General features: G+C 33.1%; 3 protein-coding genes across 4 annotated transcripts; 1 reads left to right on the top strand and 2 right to left on the bottom strand.

Annotated features, from left to right (window-relative positions):
* Window positions 1–2,010: 2,010 nt before the first annotated feature.
* On the bottom strand, window positions 2,011–6,382 carry LOC113230979 (extracellular matrix-binding protein ebh-like). The gene is made up of 5 exons (XM_026465097.1): window positions 6,218–6,382; window positions 5,768–6,062; window positions 3,419–5,422; window positions 3,236–3,337; window positions 2,011–3,099 (listed from the first exon to the last, which is right to left on the bottom strand). The coding sequence occupies exons 1-5, from the start codon at window positions 6,278–6,280 to the stop codon at window positions 2,135–2,137; spliced, it is 3,429 nt and encodes a 1,142-aa protein (XP_026320882.1). The 5' UTR covers window positions 6,281–6,382; the 3' UTR covers window positions 2,011–2,134.
* A 3,876-nt stretch (window positions 6,383–10,258) lies between these two features.
* Window positions 10,259–11,510, top strand: LOC113231022 (28S ribosomal protein S9, mitochondrial). Its single transcript, XM_026465162.1, has one exon. The coding sequence runs from the start codon at window positions 10,259–10,261 to the stop codon at window positions 11,468–11,470; it is 1,212 nt and encodes a 403-aa protein (XP_026320947.1). The 3' UTR covers window positions 11,471–11,510.
* A 137-nt stretch (window positions 11,511–11,647) lies between these two features.
* Window positions 11,648–17,822, bottom strand: LOC113231060 (probable RNA-binding protein CG14230). Of its 2 annotated transcripts, none has more exons than XM_026465221.1 (8): window positions 17,564–17,822; window positions 17,339–17,460; window positions 15,112–15,402; window positions 14,766–14,948; window positions 13,286–13,488; window positions 12,665–12,957; window positions 12,156–12,389; window positions 11,648–11,846 (listed from the first exon to the last, which is right to left on the bottom strand). In XM_026465221.1, the coding sequence occupies exons 1-8, from the start codon at window positions 17,751–17,753 to the stop codon at window positions 11,671–11,673; spliced, it is 1,692 nt and encodes a 563-aa protein (XP_026321006.1). In that variant the 5' UTR covers window positions 17,754–17,822; the 3' UTR covers window positions 11,648–11,670. The 2 variants fall into 2 exon arrangements, with proteins under 2 accessions (XP_026321006.1, XP_026321007.1); XM_026465222.1 differs by having other exon boundaries at window positions 11,648–11,843.
* Window positions 17,823–20,474: the final 2,652 nt, after the last annotated feature.

Here is a 20,474-nt window from a genome sequence, read left to right as displayed (position 1 = left end):
TCATTATATAAAAAATCATAAAACTGAATTAGCTTCGTAAATTATTGTGGTAAATTTGAGGAAAAATCCATGCCGCTAATGATGATATGAAATACCACCACAGGTAATATTTTTGATGCGGCTATCATTTTTGCACTCCAAGACTGCACAATAAGGCATTTTTCTACTTTATTTATAGAATTTGTGCGAAAGAATTGACACAACCATAGGTACTAAGCGAAATTAGGAAGAAAGAAAGAACTTTATTCACTGAATTTGAAACACTACACACACTTATATCTAAAATTACAACTAAAAAGAAAACAAGAAGTGACTCATTAATTTAAGTTAGTAAGTGTGCGTAGTGGCTCAAGCGAGGAAAAGGATACGACTCAGCAATTTGTCTATCTCGGTCGAAACAGACGCTGATTTTCAGTCGTTCCTGTATCGGCGTCGACTGAGTCCCGAGGAAATGGTACATGTATATCCTTCCTTTTAAGCCACACTACACATTTACGACACACATATACTCGTACATTTAAATAAAAGCTATAAATATATGTAAATATCATTAATAAGTTGGGAACATCCGGCGTCAGAGCATACGCTGGTTTTCTATTAACACTTTTTTTAAAAGTTTTTTAAATGTTGATTTAGAGATCCTTTGTCTGAGTGGAGAGGCAGATTGTTCCAGCATTTAGATGCCTGATACTGGAAACTACCCTCAAAGGCTCTTGTTTTATGAAAGGGTGTTACCAATAAAAAACTATTTATCCTGCGTGAATTATATGAATAAGTATACCACTTCAATTTTGAATATAGATAAGGTGGACTTTTGTATCTGACAACAGAGTGCATCAATGAAGAAAAATGCAAAATTCTTCTCGATTCCATATTCAGAATACCGTGTTGGTTTAATACATGTGTTATGTGACTTCTCAGTGGAACGCTATAACAAAATCGTATGCAAGCGTTTAAAAAAAATTACGGACTGAGCTCAACTAGACGTAACTAGGCCTTCTATTGGCACGAATGCGACGCTAACTAAGCACTTATAGTGTATTTATTGTTCTGCGACTTGTATGATTGCGAAGACAGCGTCACTAGCTCCGCTTCGACCTACCTTAAGAGCAACATGCAGGCTTATTGTCGCTAAGCACGTTTGTAAAGTAATAAAATACGTATACTTAAAATACATATATTTATTGTAGAATATCACACTCATTTCAAAACTATTCCGTTACAGAAATGCTTTATGAGAGATTACCTAAATAAATTTGATAAATAATTTACGGTTCATCATTTTACATGCAAACCCATAATTATTGAAGATTGTTATAATAATAATGGAATTAATATTAAAAAATAAACTACACAATTATTGACGTAACACAGTGTCGTAAAGTTGGTCATGGTGTTTGCCTTCTTTAGTTCTTAACTTGTCTGGCACACTGCTTAGTATAAAATTAGTATGGCCGTTACAAGATATCTATTCATGTATACTCACTTCAAAACGGCGAGTCCCGTCTATCTGAGAGGCGGACTCTTTAATTACAATATAATTAATCTAATATTATTAGTCTTATTTACACATCCGGGTACAAATACTCGGTTATGATTTGGATTTCTAAATGATAATAACGTTAAGATTAAAAAATATTTTGGTCAACAAAAACAACATGGGGCCACCAAGTCAAGTATAAGAAAAATCCTGCTCTTTGCACAGAGCTTGACCTCCTTTTAAGATTTATGTTTTAGGGTAATATTTAATTTAAATAAAACTATCTTATTTTATAGTTACACAAGATGTCCATAAAACCCTTAACAAAATAAATCATATTCATCAATAACTTCGTAGGCATTCAACCAAGAATAAATGCAAATACAAACTCTATTGTATCTATTGTCAATTCCAGAGACACAAGTACTATTTATGTAACACATGATTGCCTGAAACCAGCAGTACTACTCCGTTTTATATACCCACATAAAGTATTTATTTGAAAATAAAACAACAAATATTTATGAATATTACACATTCTTAAAATCTATTAGTTATTATCATAATTTAAACACGAAAATGTAGAAACATCATTGCCACAACTTCACTGATGTTATTTTTTTCTATCAGAAAACAAGTATCGCATTTCTAACACTAATATACTTTGCTTCTGTTCAACCTCACAGAACTTCTAGATTTATTCAACCTGGCAGATTCTACTCTCTTCCTCAACGGCGATTTTTTGCCCGAGTTGAAAAACTTCGGTGTACCAAGTTGCAACTTTTCTACTTCTTTATGCCTTCTTGTACTTGCAGATGTATGATTCAGCACCTTTTCTCCTAAAGCAAATGACACATCACTCTGTCTTGATTTAGTTACATTCGGTTTTACATTATTCACATTTTTAACTCTCTTATTGGCAGCAAGTTTACTTGCTAGAGGGGTTTCCGATGATAAAGTGAAAGATTGATCACTTGTTTTTGAAATATTTTCCTTATTGCTGAGTTTTTTAACATATTTATTCTTTACGGGTGTTTGTTTGCCCTTCCTCAGAACGGTCTTTTTGTTCAAAGGTGAACTTTCTGTATCCATTGAAGTTGATAGGTCAATAACTCTCGATCTAAGTGTTCTACAAAGTTTCGTCTCATCGGCGGTGTTCACAGTGTCATTCAATATACAGTCAGTGTAATTTTTATTAATTTTTGATATTTTTTTTGCCGTAATCTGGGCTGGGTTGTTATTAATTTTTAATATTTTGTCCTCTTTTCTGCTTGTGTTTACTTTGGTAGCACTAGGTGTTGATTTTATGTAGGTTTTTTTATTAGTTTCTGTGTTATTCTGCCTAGATTTCAAGCCATTGTTAAAGGTTCTTTCTTTATTTTGTTGTACTTGAACTTTTACAATTTTGTTTACATCAGTTTTCTCTTTACTTTGAATTACTTTACCCTTATTTGGCGCATCGTCTAATAATTTGTTGCTTTTCGAGTGTGCTGTATTAAAAGATATGTTTGTTGTTAAACTAGGTTTTGCAGTAATAGCTTGTCTTATTGGTACCTCAATTTGAGTATTATTCCTTTGGTTAGAAATGGAGTGGTTTACAGTACGCGATTTTGTTAATTCTGAAATATTAAAAATAAATGTTGAAAGGGTTCAATTTTGCCAATAAAATATTATTAAGCAATTTAATACAGACTTCTAACAAGAGCCGAGAAGTCAATTTGAAGAAAATTTAAGCCTATTACTATTTGTCATCACCTTTTCCATTTAGTTCAGGCTTTTTCACAGATGTTGCTGCGCAATCACTATCAGTCTCGTTCCAAAATAATTTAACACAGTACTTTGTCTTGTTGTTAACATCTGAAAGAGACAAATTTAAGGAGAAAAAATTTTAACAACCAATGAACCAAAATGACATCATTACAGAAAGCGTATCCTTACCATTTGTGTTCTTGAATGTAGAAGGCTCGTTATTTGATTGTAAATTTTTAACATTTTCCATTTGTCTTGCAATTTGGGGTGATATTTTTTGTAATATAATTTTCGGGGATTTTGGCAATATCGGGCAATTTTTTGTCCGGTTGTTTGAGTCAGTTTTCTTATATGTCTCAACTTTTTCACTATTCTTTAGAAGTACTTTGTTACTACACTTTATATTGTTGTCTATTACAATTTTTGAATTTACTGGTTTGCATTGTTTATGAACAGTTTTCAAAGTTGAATTGTTCTTATTCTTTGCAACCACATTTTCCTTCTCATTACTCTTTATATAATTTTGTTTATTATTTGCTTGATTTTGTTTGGTTTCATCATATTTGAATATTTCATCATCAGTGAATGTATCACTTAATTCTTCACTTTTATTAGTAGTTATGATTGCTGTGATGTCCCACTTGTCACTAGTAGCTGATTTGTCCTTGTTCATTTGAATCTCACTCTTGTTTGTAACTGTTGTAAGGTTCATTCGATCTGGTGGAACAATCTTATATATCAAATCTAACAAATTGCTAGTATCCCCAAGGTCTCTACTCAAACATGACTGTGTTACCAACTTCCTAGCCTTGTTTTTCTCCTTATGTATTTTGCTGTAAATATTTGATTGTGGACTTTGTGTCTGATAACTTTCTGAGCTTCCATTATTTTCTGTTTCATCTACTTTTTGTGTAAATAGCTTCCTTTTGATGAAACTTGGCCTCATTGATATATCAGTGGTTGAATGTGTCATTTCATGTTGGTCCTTTTCATAACTATTTTGTGGCAGGTTTAGATTTCTCTGTTGTTCTAGATCCAAGGGTTGAGACGATTTTGATATAATTTTTTCTGGTGATTGATATACTGTTTCTCTTGGAGTTTGGATTTGTGGTATAATCTCTTTCACTGGTGCCTGAGATTTCGAAATTAAAGTTTCCTGTTGTTGTGGATTCAAAACAATTTGTGGTGTTTGGGTTTTAGATGGAATTGTGCTACACATCTTAAGTGATTTAGATTTTCCACAAGATACTTGTAGTGATTTCACATTCAGGTTTTTAATACTAGCAGGCTTTTTAACAGGCTGCTGAGGTTTAGCAAATACAAAATCACTTTTGTTGCCTTGATTATTTGATTTACTAACAGTTTGTTTAGGTTTTAGTGTATCATGATTTACAACATTTTTAACAGGTGTAGATAACTTGTTTTTCTTTCTACCAAAAGTAATATTTTCTTCCTCCAGAACTCTTTTGCGTTGTGATTTTGTTTCACTGTTTTTTTGCATCATAGTTATTTCAGAAAATATTTCTTCCTGTTCACTTATTGCTTCTTGGCTGGGTTCTCTTATATGATCTCTGTTCTTATTAAAATTATTTAGATTTGCATTTTGTGTTCCATTTGTTATTTGGTTGTCAAATATTTGTGGGCCTAGATGTGGCATTTCAGGTATGGGTGGTGGGGCAACAAATTGGTTGGCGTTGAATCTTTGCGATGGTAAGATAAACCCATGCCTACCATGCTTAGCCATGTAAGAGGTATTATTTAGTCTGGATTGCAGATGTTCCTGCATACTCCCTGGAGGGATTGACATCATATTAAGGAAGCGATTCTGTCTCAAATGCTCAGTGCAGTCTCTGTACATTCCACTTTCTTTCATGGTCTTTTTTAAATTCATCAAGTTTATCTTACTTGAAGTACGATTTGCACTATGATTAAAAGTAGCAGTTTTAGATGATCTAAGTGATCTATGATCATCACTGCTTAAGGATGAATCACTTGCTTGGTCCCCGGACTCTCCACCAGATAATCGACGACATCCTTTCAAAAATGTTCGCAAATTACGCCTCTTTTCAATTCTTTTACGAACTCTGCGTTTTATAAATTTGTTGTAAGCTTCCTTTATGATCTGCATGTCAAATCTATTAAACTTTCTGGTTTTTAGTGCTAAAGCTATATCTGTAGCACTTGTGTTAGAATCTGAAAATTACATAAATATTATAAACAATACACATAATAGACTTAATTATTATTTAGATAAACAACATATTGTCCATCTGGTTTACCATACAGACAATGTTTCTAAATACCATCATGTCATGTTTTTAAATATGCCTGGCGACCTAAGTGGCCTCAATATTCACACTGTGGGGTTCTAGACGAGGTCATACATTCGATTATCAGTAGGATTAATGTGGGAAATAAATAAAAAAGTTAATTTTGTTGCCATTTCACTCACCGTGCAGGAAATTTCCTAGTTTGAGTCCAAGTAACTGGTGTGGTTACTTGGAAAATGATTATTATTATAATTCAAAAACAACATACCTACTGTTCGTACAGACATTGGTGAACCACTCCTTCCATTGTACATCGATCGTTGTGAGCTCATTCCACCAGGGTAATACGAATGATGTAAATTACGTAAATGTAAACCTGAAGCGCTATGAAACGACATAGGGGACGTCTCTCGCCTGCTATACATGCTTCTTTGATCGTACACAGACTCTGCATACCGTGGCCGTTCCATATTCCAATGCATATTCATACTTGCAGTCAGCATGTTGGTATTTTGAACGTTAAAGCTGGTAGTGTTCACGTTTGGGCCTTTGGCACAAACTCGCTGAAAATAGTTTTTCTAATGAAGCCAAGCTGTTTGTTTTCATGCATAAATATGTTTCACACTCTCCTTTCCTTCTTCTTTTCTCGAGTGAGTTATAACTGAACAAGGTAAATAAATCCTCTTTTTAAAGTTTAATTAAAATAAGTAATACGAACCGTGCTTCGATTTTGGTGCGTAAAAACATTGTTCGAAAACACATCTGTATCACTATCTGACATACTTATCTCGACAATTTGTGTTCCGCAAATAAACACAAATCACAATTACAGAAAATTCTAAATAGTTTTCAAGGCTTTCACTTCATTATATTTACATTAGTTCAAGTGAGCGTCGGTATTTTGAGATAATTTGAACTTGAAGCCATAACGGATTTATTTGTTTACTAATTCTAGATTGTCTATGGTGAAACCTCCCACACACGTTACGATTCGATTGACACAAACAGTTGGTTAATTTTCCTAAAAATTTCAAATAGTGGAAATTTTCCGGATAAATTCCCGAAAAAATGGTAAATTTAAAAAATTGGAAAAATATAATTTGGCGGGCTCATATTATGTTCTACTTTTAGAACTATCCTTTGTAATTTAACTTAGCGTGAATTATAAAAAAAAATTGTGTAGCTGTATACGCGCCTATTTGAAGTATCCGAGCAAATACGACATGTGTGGTGCGGAGTGAAACCGGCTCGGACCTCTCATGACAGCAATTTCACTTGTCATCGGAATACCTTAAGAGTGCATACGTTTGCTTTCCGTATATTACCTAGCAGTTTTAATATATTTTCATTATGTAAAAGTACGAGTGGATTCAACTTCATTAATGCCACTAAACAGTAGCTAAACGCCACTTAGAGAAAAACAAAATTTAAAATGATTTCATAACAGCGAAGAAACCTCCAACAACCCTTAGAGGATGGAAAAAAATTTGGTTTTCATAGTCTAAGCAACAACCCTTTAGGATGAAAATAAATAAAATACAGCAACCACATCACCAGACAGGTGTCACCGTCAAATATGGAAAAATGAAGGGAAAATATTGGAAAAATATCCTTTGAAAAAATGGAACTTTTTCATGACCCAACATTAATCGGTATTTTACCGACTACGTACAGCCAGAGATGGGCAGTGAGTTAAAACTCAATCAACCCGCCCTCGGGTTTCACTCAAAGTGAAAGGTTTTTAACTCATTCTACTCAAAATTGTGGGCGGAAACGGCGAATACGGAATTTGGTGTAATTCCATACTTATTATAAATTTCTGATGAAAGCAAGAAACATTTTGTAATAATATTACATTTGAACAAAAGTCTCTTTACAACAAATATTTGTTGCAAATAGTTTTTGCCCGCGTTTTCGGGCCCTTTTTAAAGGATTTTAACCCGATTTAAACACATCGACAGCGTTTCCAAAGCGCTGGGTTAAAAGCCAGACGCTTGGCTAACTCTGCGAACCGCAAGTATCTCGCGCGCGTCGCGAGTAGAATTCAACAATTCACCGAGTTGGGCACGATCACGATCAACCGTTCGATCGCTGTTCAAGCGTGATGCGAAGGTTGCCGAGTAAGAACGAGTACCCGATGCGCTATATGAATGAAGTATTCGTCGGCTTGGCGGAGAGTCGGGTACCTAGCTCAGCTCAGCTCGGTTAGCTCGAATTCATGAAAAAGTAACTTGAGTTGATTCGTTGTGGGTGTAATTCGAGTTAAATAACTCGACTTGCCTACAAATTAGAAAGAATAGTAGTATACAGTAGGAATAGATAGGAATCAGGCCCTATATCGGAACGGTCTTAGAGGTAGTTTTGTTTCCCGTCACATCCAGAACTCCATTTTGTTGTCCTGTCTTTCACTTTATGAATCACCTCGCCGGCCGTCGATATTATTTCGTAGTCTTTACGAAAAGGAAGTTAGTACTTCCTGTATTTTGAAATATATGATTAAGTAATTGGGCCCTTAAATTGTTGCAATTAAATAAAGATGCAAAATTTTGTCACCACAGAGTATTTTTTAATAGTTTACAATTATAATTATTAAAACAGTACAAATTGTATTTCCATTTCCGAGTTAAACTTTACAAGGCGGAATTGCCAAAAAAGAAACAAAACCGTAATCGACTATCGATCGTCTTATTTCATTTTTATATCTGTGTTTTTTGTGTCAAAATAACTCATTCCACGGGCAGCACTTCTTTGTCAAACTATTAAGATTTTTTTTTTAAATTTATTAAAGCTTTGGCAAAGCCATCAGCCTAAACATGAAGTTTAAATTATGTTTCTGTAAATATGGCCGCCACAAAGAGGATAGGCAATTTGAGGCGGCGTGCTTGGATTGACTCGGGATTCCATAAAACGGGCTGATACGGGTATTCTAGTTCGAGATTCGTATAATTTCGCGTTTTAATTTTCGATTAAGGCACAATAGCACTATCCTATTCCACTTTAAACTAGATTTCACAAAATAATTGAAAGCCAAAATAAAAACGACACTTTTCCCTCCAAAAGGTCCAGAGCGAATCAACTATTAAGAACTCTATACTAGAGATGAGATTAACTGCTATATTCGCATAGCACGCTAAATGCTAAATTTTTATAGCGCGTTATTTAAAGTGCTACAATTATAATTTTTAGCAGCTCAAGGTCGTGTGATCGGATCGGAAAGAAACGTGAAATAGTTGACGTACTTGTTAAGTATAGCATCTATGGTTTATCTATAGAATAGTATACAGTTCTTTATGGTTAGTTACGACCGACTTCATTTGTTTTGTAACTATTACATAATATGGTCTTTACAGGTTATAGACGATAGATCAATGAGCTTCTCTTCATACTTTAAGAATTTACTATTTACAATTTGCACAAAACTTTACACTGGTTATTTACAGTAAATTACACTCATAATAATTAATAATAACGCACACACTCGTACTTTTATATACAAATATTACAACGACTTATTAATTAAACAAACGCTAAACTAACTAAATAAATCCAAGTACTTATTTGTATCTTAATTTAAATCGCTTCACCAGACGAAATTTTGCTAACGTTCCACCATTAGCTCAAAAACGTATTAAAAGGTAACTAAAATTATAATTTATAACATAACTACAATTATAATACTTGCTAAGTGCTAAATATGGCATTAGCGCTTAGCGTACTCAAACGTGAAATTTAACATCAATAAACCAATCAGCTATTTCGCGTTTCGCACCAAACGTTAAATGTTACAAATAATATGTGAAAGTATTTCACGTTATAATTGTAACCAATGACAAGAGCCGCAATTTTCACATAAAATATAGTGCCATCTATTAAATTTTAACGGAGATAACTCAGGACAAAGAAGGATTTTGTTTGTTAGCTGCGTAAGTAAAGCACGGATAGTTTGATGGTATGGCATTGAAATATTGTAAAATTAAGTCGCTAGATGACATTTGGTTTAATTTTCTTAACGTACTCCAATCCAAAAAAGTGAAAAAATTTCGTTATAATTTTAGCGCCTTTATGTCTTTCAAATTATAATTGCTATAATTATTTTTTATTTTAACGTTATAGTATGAGCTATAAATTATATTAACCATCTCTACTCTATACCTCCTGTTTCTTTTCTATCCTTAAGCTATACCTAGACGTACGTTCGTGCTTTGATATCATTGACTTACAAATAAATGGGCGACGGGTCTAATACAAAAACCACGAAAAAAAATGTCCCAAGTCAACCTATTCGAAATTTAAATTGTAATGTCATCGCAGTATCGCGCTGTCAGTAGAACAAATGAAGACTAGAAAAAGCGGAGTTTGGCGCTCTGTATACGATTTTAGCGCCTTACAAGTGCGGACACTTTTTACCGCGGACCCGACGTCCATATAATTGTAAGTCAATGTTTGATATTTAAGTTTTGAACAGGCATTGAGTAGAGTTCTAGAATACGACCCGATCGCTCAAATCTTTTATCTTTTTCCATCCTCTAAAGGCTCAAATACACTGCTGTTTCCATAGCGTGGACCGCAAATTTAAACCAAAGAGTAGAAAAGACTTAAATGCTATCAAGAAAAAATTACCAATTTAATTTAAAAAATTTACTTGGCTGTATGGTGTAACCTTTGCCTTTTCAAGAATTGAAAAAACAACTCAAATACTATCAAAATTTTGAGGTTATAAAGGGTTTTATTTTAGGTACAAGTATGAAGAGTAATTAAAATGTCACAAGTTATTAATTTCAGCTTGAGGCGACTACTGCCGATTTCAAGAACGGCTTATATTTGTGTCAAAAATACTTTTGCCTTTAATGCCCGTTCGCAAAGCTCGAAAGTAACCAGCAAATCTAAAGTTGATGATGTTCTTAATAATTTAACCGACTGGGAGACCTTGAGTAAGAAGAAAAAGATCAGCAAAGCCATGAAAGCTTACTTAGAACGAGCTAGAGAGCACGATGAGTTCATGAAGAAGCAACATCTTGAATTTAATATTGGGATGCGGCATCTTGCAAATATGATGGGAGAAGACCCTGAAACGTTTACACAGAAAGATGTAGATCGTGCTATTGAGTATTTATTTCCTAGTGGTATCTACGACCCTGCTGCCCGTCCACTCATGAAGCCTCCAGAGGAAGTGTTTCCAGCTCGTAAAGCAGCTGAATTTGATGAAGCTGGTCGTCCACATCATTTCCTATTTTACACTGGAAAACCAAACTTCTTTAAACTGTTATTTGATGCTGTTGACAATATACAACAACTATACAACTTTGAGGATAAAGTGATTAGAAAAAAGGCAACTCCTGATCCTAATGGATCTGTCAACCTAGGCAATAGCCACTGGCTGACTAAAGAACAACTTGAACAAACCTTGGTTGAAAAAATCACAGATCTAGAATATGACAATTTCAAAGTAGTCATGGAAAGACTTGTGTCTTTGCCTTATTCCTATAGACACAAAGATTTTATTGAGAAGTATAGAAAACCACTTGCTGCTCAAAGGTTTGCTTTGGAAATCCCAAAGCCTAGTTATGATGATGAAGGCAGGGCTTTTGTCACGACATATGAATGTTTGAGAAAGAAAGCTAGAGGAGATGTGACAATAAAGTCACCTGGCACTGGTAAGATAATTATAAATGGCCAAGACATCACATATTTTGATGATATACAGTCTAGGGAACAGGTGTTGTTCCCACTTATATTTACTGGGATGCAGAATGTTGTAGATGTGATATGCAATATTGAGGGAGGTGGGCCATCGGGACAGTCAGGAGCTATTAGGTGGGGTATAGCCTGGGGCCTGAGAAGTTTTGTGGACAAGGAGATGTTACAGAAAATGCAAGTGGCTGGATTGTTGACCAGAGACCACCGTCGTCGTGAGCGTAAGAAGCCAGGGCAACCTGGTGCTAGAAAGAAACCTACTTGGAAGAGGAGATAATTTTGTAATTTTTGTAACAGGTTTAACAATAAATAGTCAGTGTACAATACTCATGAGTTTGTTTTTACACTTTAAAAGTGAATTTACTATTTTAGTTTGCAAATCTATAAATCAGATTTCCAGATAAGAGATAATTAAAAAATCTGAAATGTCATATGCATATAATTTATATTCTGCACTTCCTGATGATTATTTAAAAATTAACTTTTTTTTCTGTAGGATTTTTTCATGGTCTTTCTTCTACCCCCAATTTTCTTATGGAACATCTGGTTCTTCCTTTCTTTGTTGTAGATCCGTTTTTTCATGAGTGATTTTAGTTCTCTCCTTTCTTTTTGTACTTCATTTGCATTGATTTTATTAAAGAAAGTCAAGCCTTCTGAAAAAGGAAAAATCCTTCATTAAAACTCATTTGGAGTGGTGGCATTCCTTTGATGCACATTTTTCATTACATGTACAATTTTTCTAAGTAAATGTACCAATCAATGAAAACATTTGAATATCCAATATCTTGTAAACAAATGAGCGACTAATTCTATCCACCAATTCAATCCACATAATCATCTAATATATAAATAAAATAAATATTATTTGTTGTCTGTCTACTATAAAATGAAGAAATCAAACTATGATCAGCACATACATAATATTAAAGGCAATGTGAATGAGAACAATAAATGTGTGTTACCTTCGAGTCTCTGATCTGTTTTCGAAAAGAACAAATTCTCTTTCCAAACTGCCTTGGTCGCAACAGGCGTAAGCTCTAGTTGATCTTTATTTATTTCATTATTTTCCTCATTCTCGGAATCTGATGAATCATACACAAAAGGATTCCTTTGGCCAGGATCCAGGGGGTTATTAAATTTCTTATAGTCATCCTTTGGCTTTGTTAGAGGTATATAGTCCATTGTTGTAGTTTCTTCTGAAAAAAGTCAGAAATTCGGATTCAAGAATTATTAAACAAACAATATATTATTCTTTATCGCCCCAAACAAAACCCAAAATTAAAGGTATATAAAAAGTGAGCAAAAGTAGACTTATCTCTAAAAGAGATCTCTGCCAGCCAATTCCAAGCTGTGAGAGCAAAAGGATTAAGAGCGCCATGGCATATCAGACTAAAGAGATAAATTCAATAAGTACTGACACATTAGTTATCTTAATATTTAAAAAAGAAATGTATTGGTTAGACACACTAACCTTCTTCTTTGTTTTCTTCTTCATTGTTTCTAAACAAACTTCTCAAACTAAAACTTGCAGGTTTTTTTATTGCCTCTTTCAATGTTTCACTAATATTGTAAAACTGTTCCTTAGACACTTCAACCTTGGGACCTTCAGTTTTAGTTTCTTTTGGCTGTTCGTCTTCTTGTTGTTTATCTTTCGATTTTTTCTTTTTTGACTTTTTTGCCTGTTCTTGCAGTTCATCGGCTGGCGCCAAAAACTTAGCGTGTTCTGGTTGCAATGGGTCAAAACGAAGCATTCCTATTTTGGTCCTGAAATGTGAAATTGTGCTTTATATAGCATTATATCCTTTCTTAGTCATAAAAACATGTGAATTTACTACAAATTTGGTTTTGTATTACTACATACCGTACAATAGAAATTGCATTTTTCAATATTCTAAGAATATTTTATGCTTCAAACGTCTGTCAGTAAAGGAAATTAACGCATTCAAATAGGTGAAATATAAAAATAAAATGTAAATTTGCTGTATAATTTGTGTGGTGTAAAGCAACACAGATTTTTATATGTAAGTATCAAGTACAGACATCTCCAGCAAATACAATTTTATTTTTCAGCACATATGAAGAAACATCTTACTTTAACTTTTTATTGTCAGCATCCTTATTTGTGCTAGTTTTGACTGCAACACCAAGCACATTTTGCAGTATGTTCAGTTGTCTTGTTTTCTCATCTACTATGTTTTCCACACCGTCACAGTCTTCCTCGGCTTCATCTTCAATGAATTTTTCATCTAAGACGAAACGTTTATCAGATTTGTATCTTGACTGCAAATCTAATACCTTCAACAGTACATGAACTAATGAATGAACGCCAAAATCTTAAAATGTGTAATAATGGTTGATACTTTGCAACTCAATCAATGGTATTATGTAGTATATTGAATGTTTGCATTAACATTCGTACCATCACTAAGTCAGATAATTTAAAAATTGTTTTATCAAAAGTAGAGCAAAAATTAAGAGGATTTCTGAGATCACATTAGCTGAACGACAACAAGACCGCCGGCGAGCCGTTTTCGTGTGAAGACGGCTTCGATATTTGAATATAGTTTTCATTTATTCATTACGAAACTTGAAGGTTTATATAAAACATCAGTTTTCGTTACCTACTATTTATAATGGTCGTGAATTGTGCTGTGTACGGCTGTTTATCATCATTTTCCGAAAGATGAAACGAAGTAAGTAAAAAAAACTTATGTCTGAGACTCAATCAGTTATTGTTTTCTTCATTTATTTACTGCAGAGTAATATATGTATGTATAAAAAATACAGATTTATTATTGATATAATGAGACGCCATAACTTCGTGAGCTAGTAGACAAGGGTTCGCGAATTTTCTATTCGTATTGCCGATAAATATTACGTAGGTAGTGAATATATCTAATTATTAACTAAACTTGGACACGCAATTTCAAATACCTTGGTAACCTTACTTAAAAGTACATGTCCGAAATATGACATTTTAAGTGCTTTTAATACATTTTTGGAATAAATCTTCAATATTAGTCTAGTTAGTCAATTAATGAAAAATGTAATAATATATCGATATAAATACCGAATAGACATGTATAATTGTTACGATTCTATTAATGGAATCAGATAACAGATTCGCGTTAGAATTTTCGCTATGTTGTATGTCTGACCACGTAACGTAATAGTGCGAGAAAGTGATGGGTAACCCTGTTACTTCACGCACACATTTGCGCATGTGCAGATAGCGCCTTGCTGTATGTAGTAGTAGTAGGTAAATAATTTTCGACCATTGTATGGAGTGTCCAGTGTGTGGTAGTAGTATAAATATAGTATGTTTTGTTTGACCTTAAAAAGAGCAATATTTCTTAGGCGATGCGAAAAAATGCCTATAGGTACAGTAACCGTAAAGATATCCAGAGAGTACTTTTCGAGAAAAACAGAACCAGAGAAAAAATTTCTACTTGGTGGTTTGCATTAAAAATTAAATTAAATAATGTAGCTGAAAAAGGCTCATTACAAAACATAATTCAATAATGATCCTTAAGTACAAATGAATCTAGTATTATTGGTATCTTACTATTTACCTTTTGTCCCTTTTTGCCCTCATAATGCTTCTTGATGTTGAAATTTAATTCGTCGCCGCTGTCATCGTCGTCAAAGAGAGTTTTTCCTTTAGTTTTATGAGCGCTGTGATCTAACAAAAATTTCTTTTTTGTTGGAGATGCTTCATTATCAGAAAATACAATTTTTTTGTTATGCACCTTGTCCTGTAAAAATACAAAAAAAATGTTTGCGCCTATACTATTTAAAAATAACTTAATAGGTAAATTATTTTAACAAAATATAAATTAGTTTTAACTTTCTTGTGATAACGAAGTATGTAAATTAAGACCTTTAGTTTACTCAGTAAATGGTTAATAATAAACTTACAATACCACCTAATCCTGACTTAATAATCAACTGTTGTTCCATATACTCTAGCCTTTTCCTCTTCAATGATTCTAAACGTTTTTTGTCTGAATCTTCAATTCTTTGAATCCTGTGCATAGGTAGTTCAGGTTTCTTGTCAGGTGGCGATGATCTCAATAGCTTTTTATTTTTTTTAACTTTGTATTCTAACGCTTCATATGCTTTTGTATCTGCTCTCCTTTTACGTGGATTTAGTTTTTCACCCAGTTTTAAAGTACCATGTTTTTTCGAATGGTGTTCCTCAATTTGTTTCTGAAAAAATTTTGCGCATTTACTAAGTCTTGAAGTTTCCAGTCACACCTTTTTTAATACAAATAATACCTAATTATAAGTTGAAATGTTGGCAACTGGTGCAGGTTCCGCCCTTTACTATTATTATTAGTAAAGTTATAAAATTTCAAAAGTTATGTATTAACAATTTCAAACACTTATTATGATTTAAAGATTGGTAGCTCATTGACAATTCAAATATTTTTTTCTTGTGTTGAGCTTAGATGTTATAAAATTATTAAAATGATATTTTTCTAATTTGTATGTAACTAACAACAGTATAAGTAGTTAAACTAACACCAGTGATCCATGTTGGTACAAATAAAAAGTTTATTATTAATATTATTAAACCCCTACAGAGGCCTGTATGTTAGACTATAAGTTTATGGTGTAAAAATGCTGTGGGTCATATTCCAAAACTCTACTCAATACTCAAGTCAGGACTTGAGTACTGCAGTGAGCATTGAAAATCATACTCAAGTCCTTGCCATTAGGGTCGTATTTCCAGTGCTTGAAATCATACTCAAGTCTGCTCAAATCCTGACTTGAGTATTGAGTACAGTTCTGGAATACGACCCTGTGTGTTTAAGGTGTAAATATTATTTGTTGTGGGTCTGAAACTGATTTGTGTTTTTAGACAACTGAAAAATCCTTTATCCTGCAGGCAGGATAAATTTATTAAGGCAGGATTAATTTAATTTATTTATTTGCTCTGAAACATCAATCATAATTTGCAATTGTAAAAAAAGGAACCACAGAAATTTAAGACATAGGCATAGAACTGTTCATTTGGGCAATCATCATACCTCTTCATTTAATCACAAAACTTTTTTGAATTTATGTAGAATTTCATAAATTTTTAAAATTCGAGTATACAAAATTAAAAAATGCTCCAAAGTAAATGGTTGAGTACCAAACTTTGCTATAGACAAGAATTTCTTAACAATAACAACTAATTTGGTGACTAGCAACGTGACACGTTTTTTTTTTCTTTTCGATATTGTAATAAGTGTAATTTAATTTTAAACTGTAAATAATATCAATATACAGACAACGGCACATTAAGCTACACATTGATGCTCTTGCTCCGTTGCACAGGAGGCAATATTCGAACAAAAGTGTATTGCTTGATTATGCTGTACACATTAACAGGTATAGTCTGTTCCAACCCATTTTTTGTCCAATCTGGATTTGAAGGAGAATTTAAAATTAAGATTTTGAAAATATTGAATATGCTTTTATAAGTTATGTAAGGAAAACTGTTAGTATGACTCAATAAAACAAATTGATTCATTAAATTAATTAATTGATTTTTAGTTGACATTCCAATTGGCTATGACTAAATGTTGAATGGTCGGGTCAGTGACTTGTTTGTTTAGTTTTTGTTGAAAATGGATTGAAACAAAGTACAGACTACAAAGTTCAAACCAATGTAATATATTAAGACCATAATTATCTATAGCTGTGCAATAAATGTATTCAATTTTGTAAGGAAGCACACTGGGATGAAACCAGCATATTAAATACGGTACTGCCGAATAGTGTGTGAAGTTCGCAACCTGCACTAGATCAGGTTATGATCTACACCGTCTCTTAGAGCACACCAGTACCCAGTAGTGTGGCTTATAATGAATTGATGATAATCAATTAAGTTATAAAAAGAAAGAAAAGGAAATTAACCCTCACATAGTTATAAATGTGAACCTTATAAATGCGATGTATTTTTGATATAATTTGTCACCCATTTATTTGGATAGGCAAAGGATCTACCCTAATACACAACATAATATAGGCACACAGTAACAAATATGTAAATTGTTAGCCATATGGATATTTTTTCTTATTACAAGTATAGAAGAGAAATTAAAGAATATGTACTTATTCTTCATTATTCTATAGTTATAATTTTCAACAATACCTGTTCTTTTTCCACTTTCTGCAATTGTTTCTCCCTTTCCAATCTCTCTAAGAAACTTTCTCGCGCCCGCGTCACATATAACTTGGTGCCTTTAAAACTTTGGCTTGAAAAGTGTTTGATGCCTGTCAAAACACAAAATAATTGAACACTTGAAAAATTGTTGAACTCTGGCCATATATGATAATATTATTACAGACAATTTTCTGCGATGTTAACTATACTTACATGATTCCACTTCCTTGTTAGAGGCAGATAAAGTGATGAATGCAAAAGACTTTTTGTTTTCGCCTTCGTTTCTGCTCTTTAAATCAAACTTAATAATTTCTCCAAACGTCGAAAATGCAGCGAACACTTCTTGCTCATTTGCAATCTCAGGAATGTTACCGACGAATAAACGAATTTCAGAAGCATTCATTTTAATTCTGCTGCTATTTCATAACTAATTTAATTTTGAGGTTGTTTTTCCAGAACAAGGGCACAAGGAGGGTTTGTTAAATGCTTTTTTTTTAATTTATTGCTGGCCATGGAAACAAAGACCTTCAGCCGTTTGTTAAATGCTAATCAGCAGCGTTGCCAATGCCAATTGTTCAAAATCCCCAAAAATCACGGTTAAAATCCCCAAATTTGGGGAGGACAAAGCTTCGCTACAAAAACATCGCTTAAAAATAATTGTAATAAAGAAGTAAGGAACTCAATATGTAACCATCTATTACGTTTGCTGTGAATGTAAACAGAATGTAAAATGTAAAGCAAATTAAAAAATTAGCTAACCTTAAATCGTTTATTTATTTTATTGAGATTCAACATAAATGAAACTTTGAAACAAAAAATAATCATATTTCTTTGCCTTACAAAATTAAGTAACTTAATTATTTTTTTGCGCATTTGGTGACACTATGGTTAATGTTAGAAAAAATCAATGGGTAAATTAAGTTTCGACCTATATTTAATATTTAAAGTTGACAAGTGCCGAATGGTAAGTTGTGGTATGGAAGTACCAACCGCTCGGTTTTGTTTATCAATAGCTGATTTCGTTTTTCTTCATACCGGGGACGGGCCTAAGTGGGAGAAAGGATCGCGAACTCAACACGCATGACTGGTAATTTTACATGGGTAGTATTTAACCGCTTACCAAAAAAGCAAGTTTTTTCACAACCAAATATGCCACTTCCCCAACAAACAAAAGTACCGATTGCACATCAAAAGAAAATTACTTTATCATTATTCATTACGTACTAAAATTAAAGCATAAAATTTTTCGCAATGCATATCTAATATCTAAATACATATGTATGTAATATTTCTGCATGCGACAAATGTATGACCACAAATTTATGAGAAAAAACATACCTATTTCACTGAAAGGTAAATCAGTCTATCGGAATAAAACACCATTTTCTAATGGTCTAATTGTACAATTAGCCCAAAACAATAAGATCAGCGAAAAAAATTAAAATTGCACACAAACATTGCAACATGATTGCAACAAAGTCTAATGTTTGAAAATCGTAGTATTTTTTCTATTTGCAAGTAAGGGTTCAATTTAGTTCCAATATTATGAATTGGTTACAAAAAAATACATACATACATTTTTTTTAATACATATTAGACAACATCACATACGTCGCTCTGATCCCAAAGTAAGTAACTAAAGCACTTGTGTTATGGAAATCGGAAACAGCGACGGTACCACAAACACCCAGACCCGAGACAATATAGAAAAGTTAGTTTCTACACTGACTCGGCCGGGGATCGAGCCCGGGACCTCAGAGATGGCGACACCATGAAAACCGGTGTGCAAGTCACTCGACCACGGAAGCCGTAAATCAAAATCAGCTCTAAATATAATATTTGTTGTAAGTATTGAACTTTTGAGAAAAATTACGGTAATTTTGTAAAAGAATTGTTATTTCGTTTAGAGTTAATTTAATTTGATGTGCAATCAATATTTTTATACATGTTTTTAAATTATTTTTGATATTAGTGTCTAACAAAGACAGTTGTTAGAACAACAACTTTTTAATGAAAATTTTCTGATATGCACTTAAATATTTCCCATTTTACAATTCAGAACCAAGACGATCATTCTATTTAAGTTGCTTATTAATAATGCGAGGGATGTGCGATGTTGAAAAACAATATCGACGTGTCTTTCAACACAGTGTTTTTAACATAATGATCAAACTAGCGATGCATCAATAGATGCAAGTAATCATGAGATTATGAGATGAGAGATTCCCCACATGTTCCCCATATAGCGTCAATCCCCACAAAATCACCAATCGAGTTGAAATTTCCCGCAATTTGGGGAATTTCCCACAAATTGGCAACCCTGTTAATCAGTGTCGCCAACAACGCTGGGTTCAAAGTCGCCATTTTTCACAACCTTAGTAGCCTAATGTAGCTGAATTTTAGCTGTGGAAGCCTAAAGTAGCCTAACACCAAATGAACAACAGCAATAAATAAAATAAAATTGTAGTTTAAATCAATAATTTTTCACATGAAAACTGAAACCTAAGTAGAATCAAATAAAAGTAAATAAGTTGACATAATGACGTTTTGACAGCTATAGCTATAATTTTTTTGTGATTTTGTGAACGAACAAAGTCTTTAAGAAATAATTCTCTATTATGTTTATACAGCAGTTGATTTAAAAAATACGGGAATACATTTATTCCCGAAAGAACCCAAAAGAAGAAAAGTGTGGGAAAAAGATCTTCGAAGGAAAAATTTTAAGGCTACTAATTTGTTGAGGTTATGTGCGTCTCAATTTAAACCTGAAGATACGTTAGGCTGAAATTTTGCAAAACAAATATCATGTATTCCTTTTCATTTCTGACACTGCTATCATTAATACTTAGGGCAATACGAGTATATGCTATCATTTATCAATTTATTTTTATCTGTTTTAGGTGATGAACCTATACAAAGAAGAAAACTGCTGTGCGCTCTATATTTCCTTTTACTAACGTCAAACCAGTCAACTTATTAGCCCAATTAGCCATGTTCAGATAAATTGCTAAAGAGTTGTTGCTAGAAACTTTGTTTTGAAATATATTATAAAACTTAATCAATTAGATTTAACGGGAAATTTTCGCCGAAATGACTGACTAACCATAAACAATTTTTTTTTATT

The sequence above is a fragment of the Hyposmocoma kahamanoa genome, unplaced genomic scaffold, assembly GCF_003589595.1.
Source record: "Hyposmocoma kahamanoa isolate Upper Pololo Valley unplaced genomic scaffold, ASM358959v1 64, whole genome shotgun sequence".
Taxonomy (NCBI): domain Eukaryota; kingdom Metazoa; phylum Arthropoda; class Insecta; order Lepidoptera; family Cosmopterigidae; genus Hyposmocoma; species Hyposmocoma kahamanoa.
The sequence above is the reverse complement of the archived record's forward strand: the minus strand, read 5'-3'. Positions and strand labels throughout refer to the sequence as shown.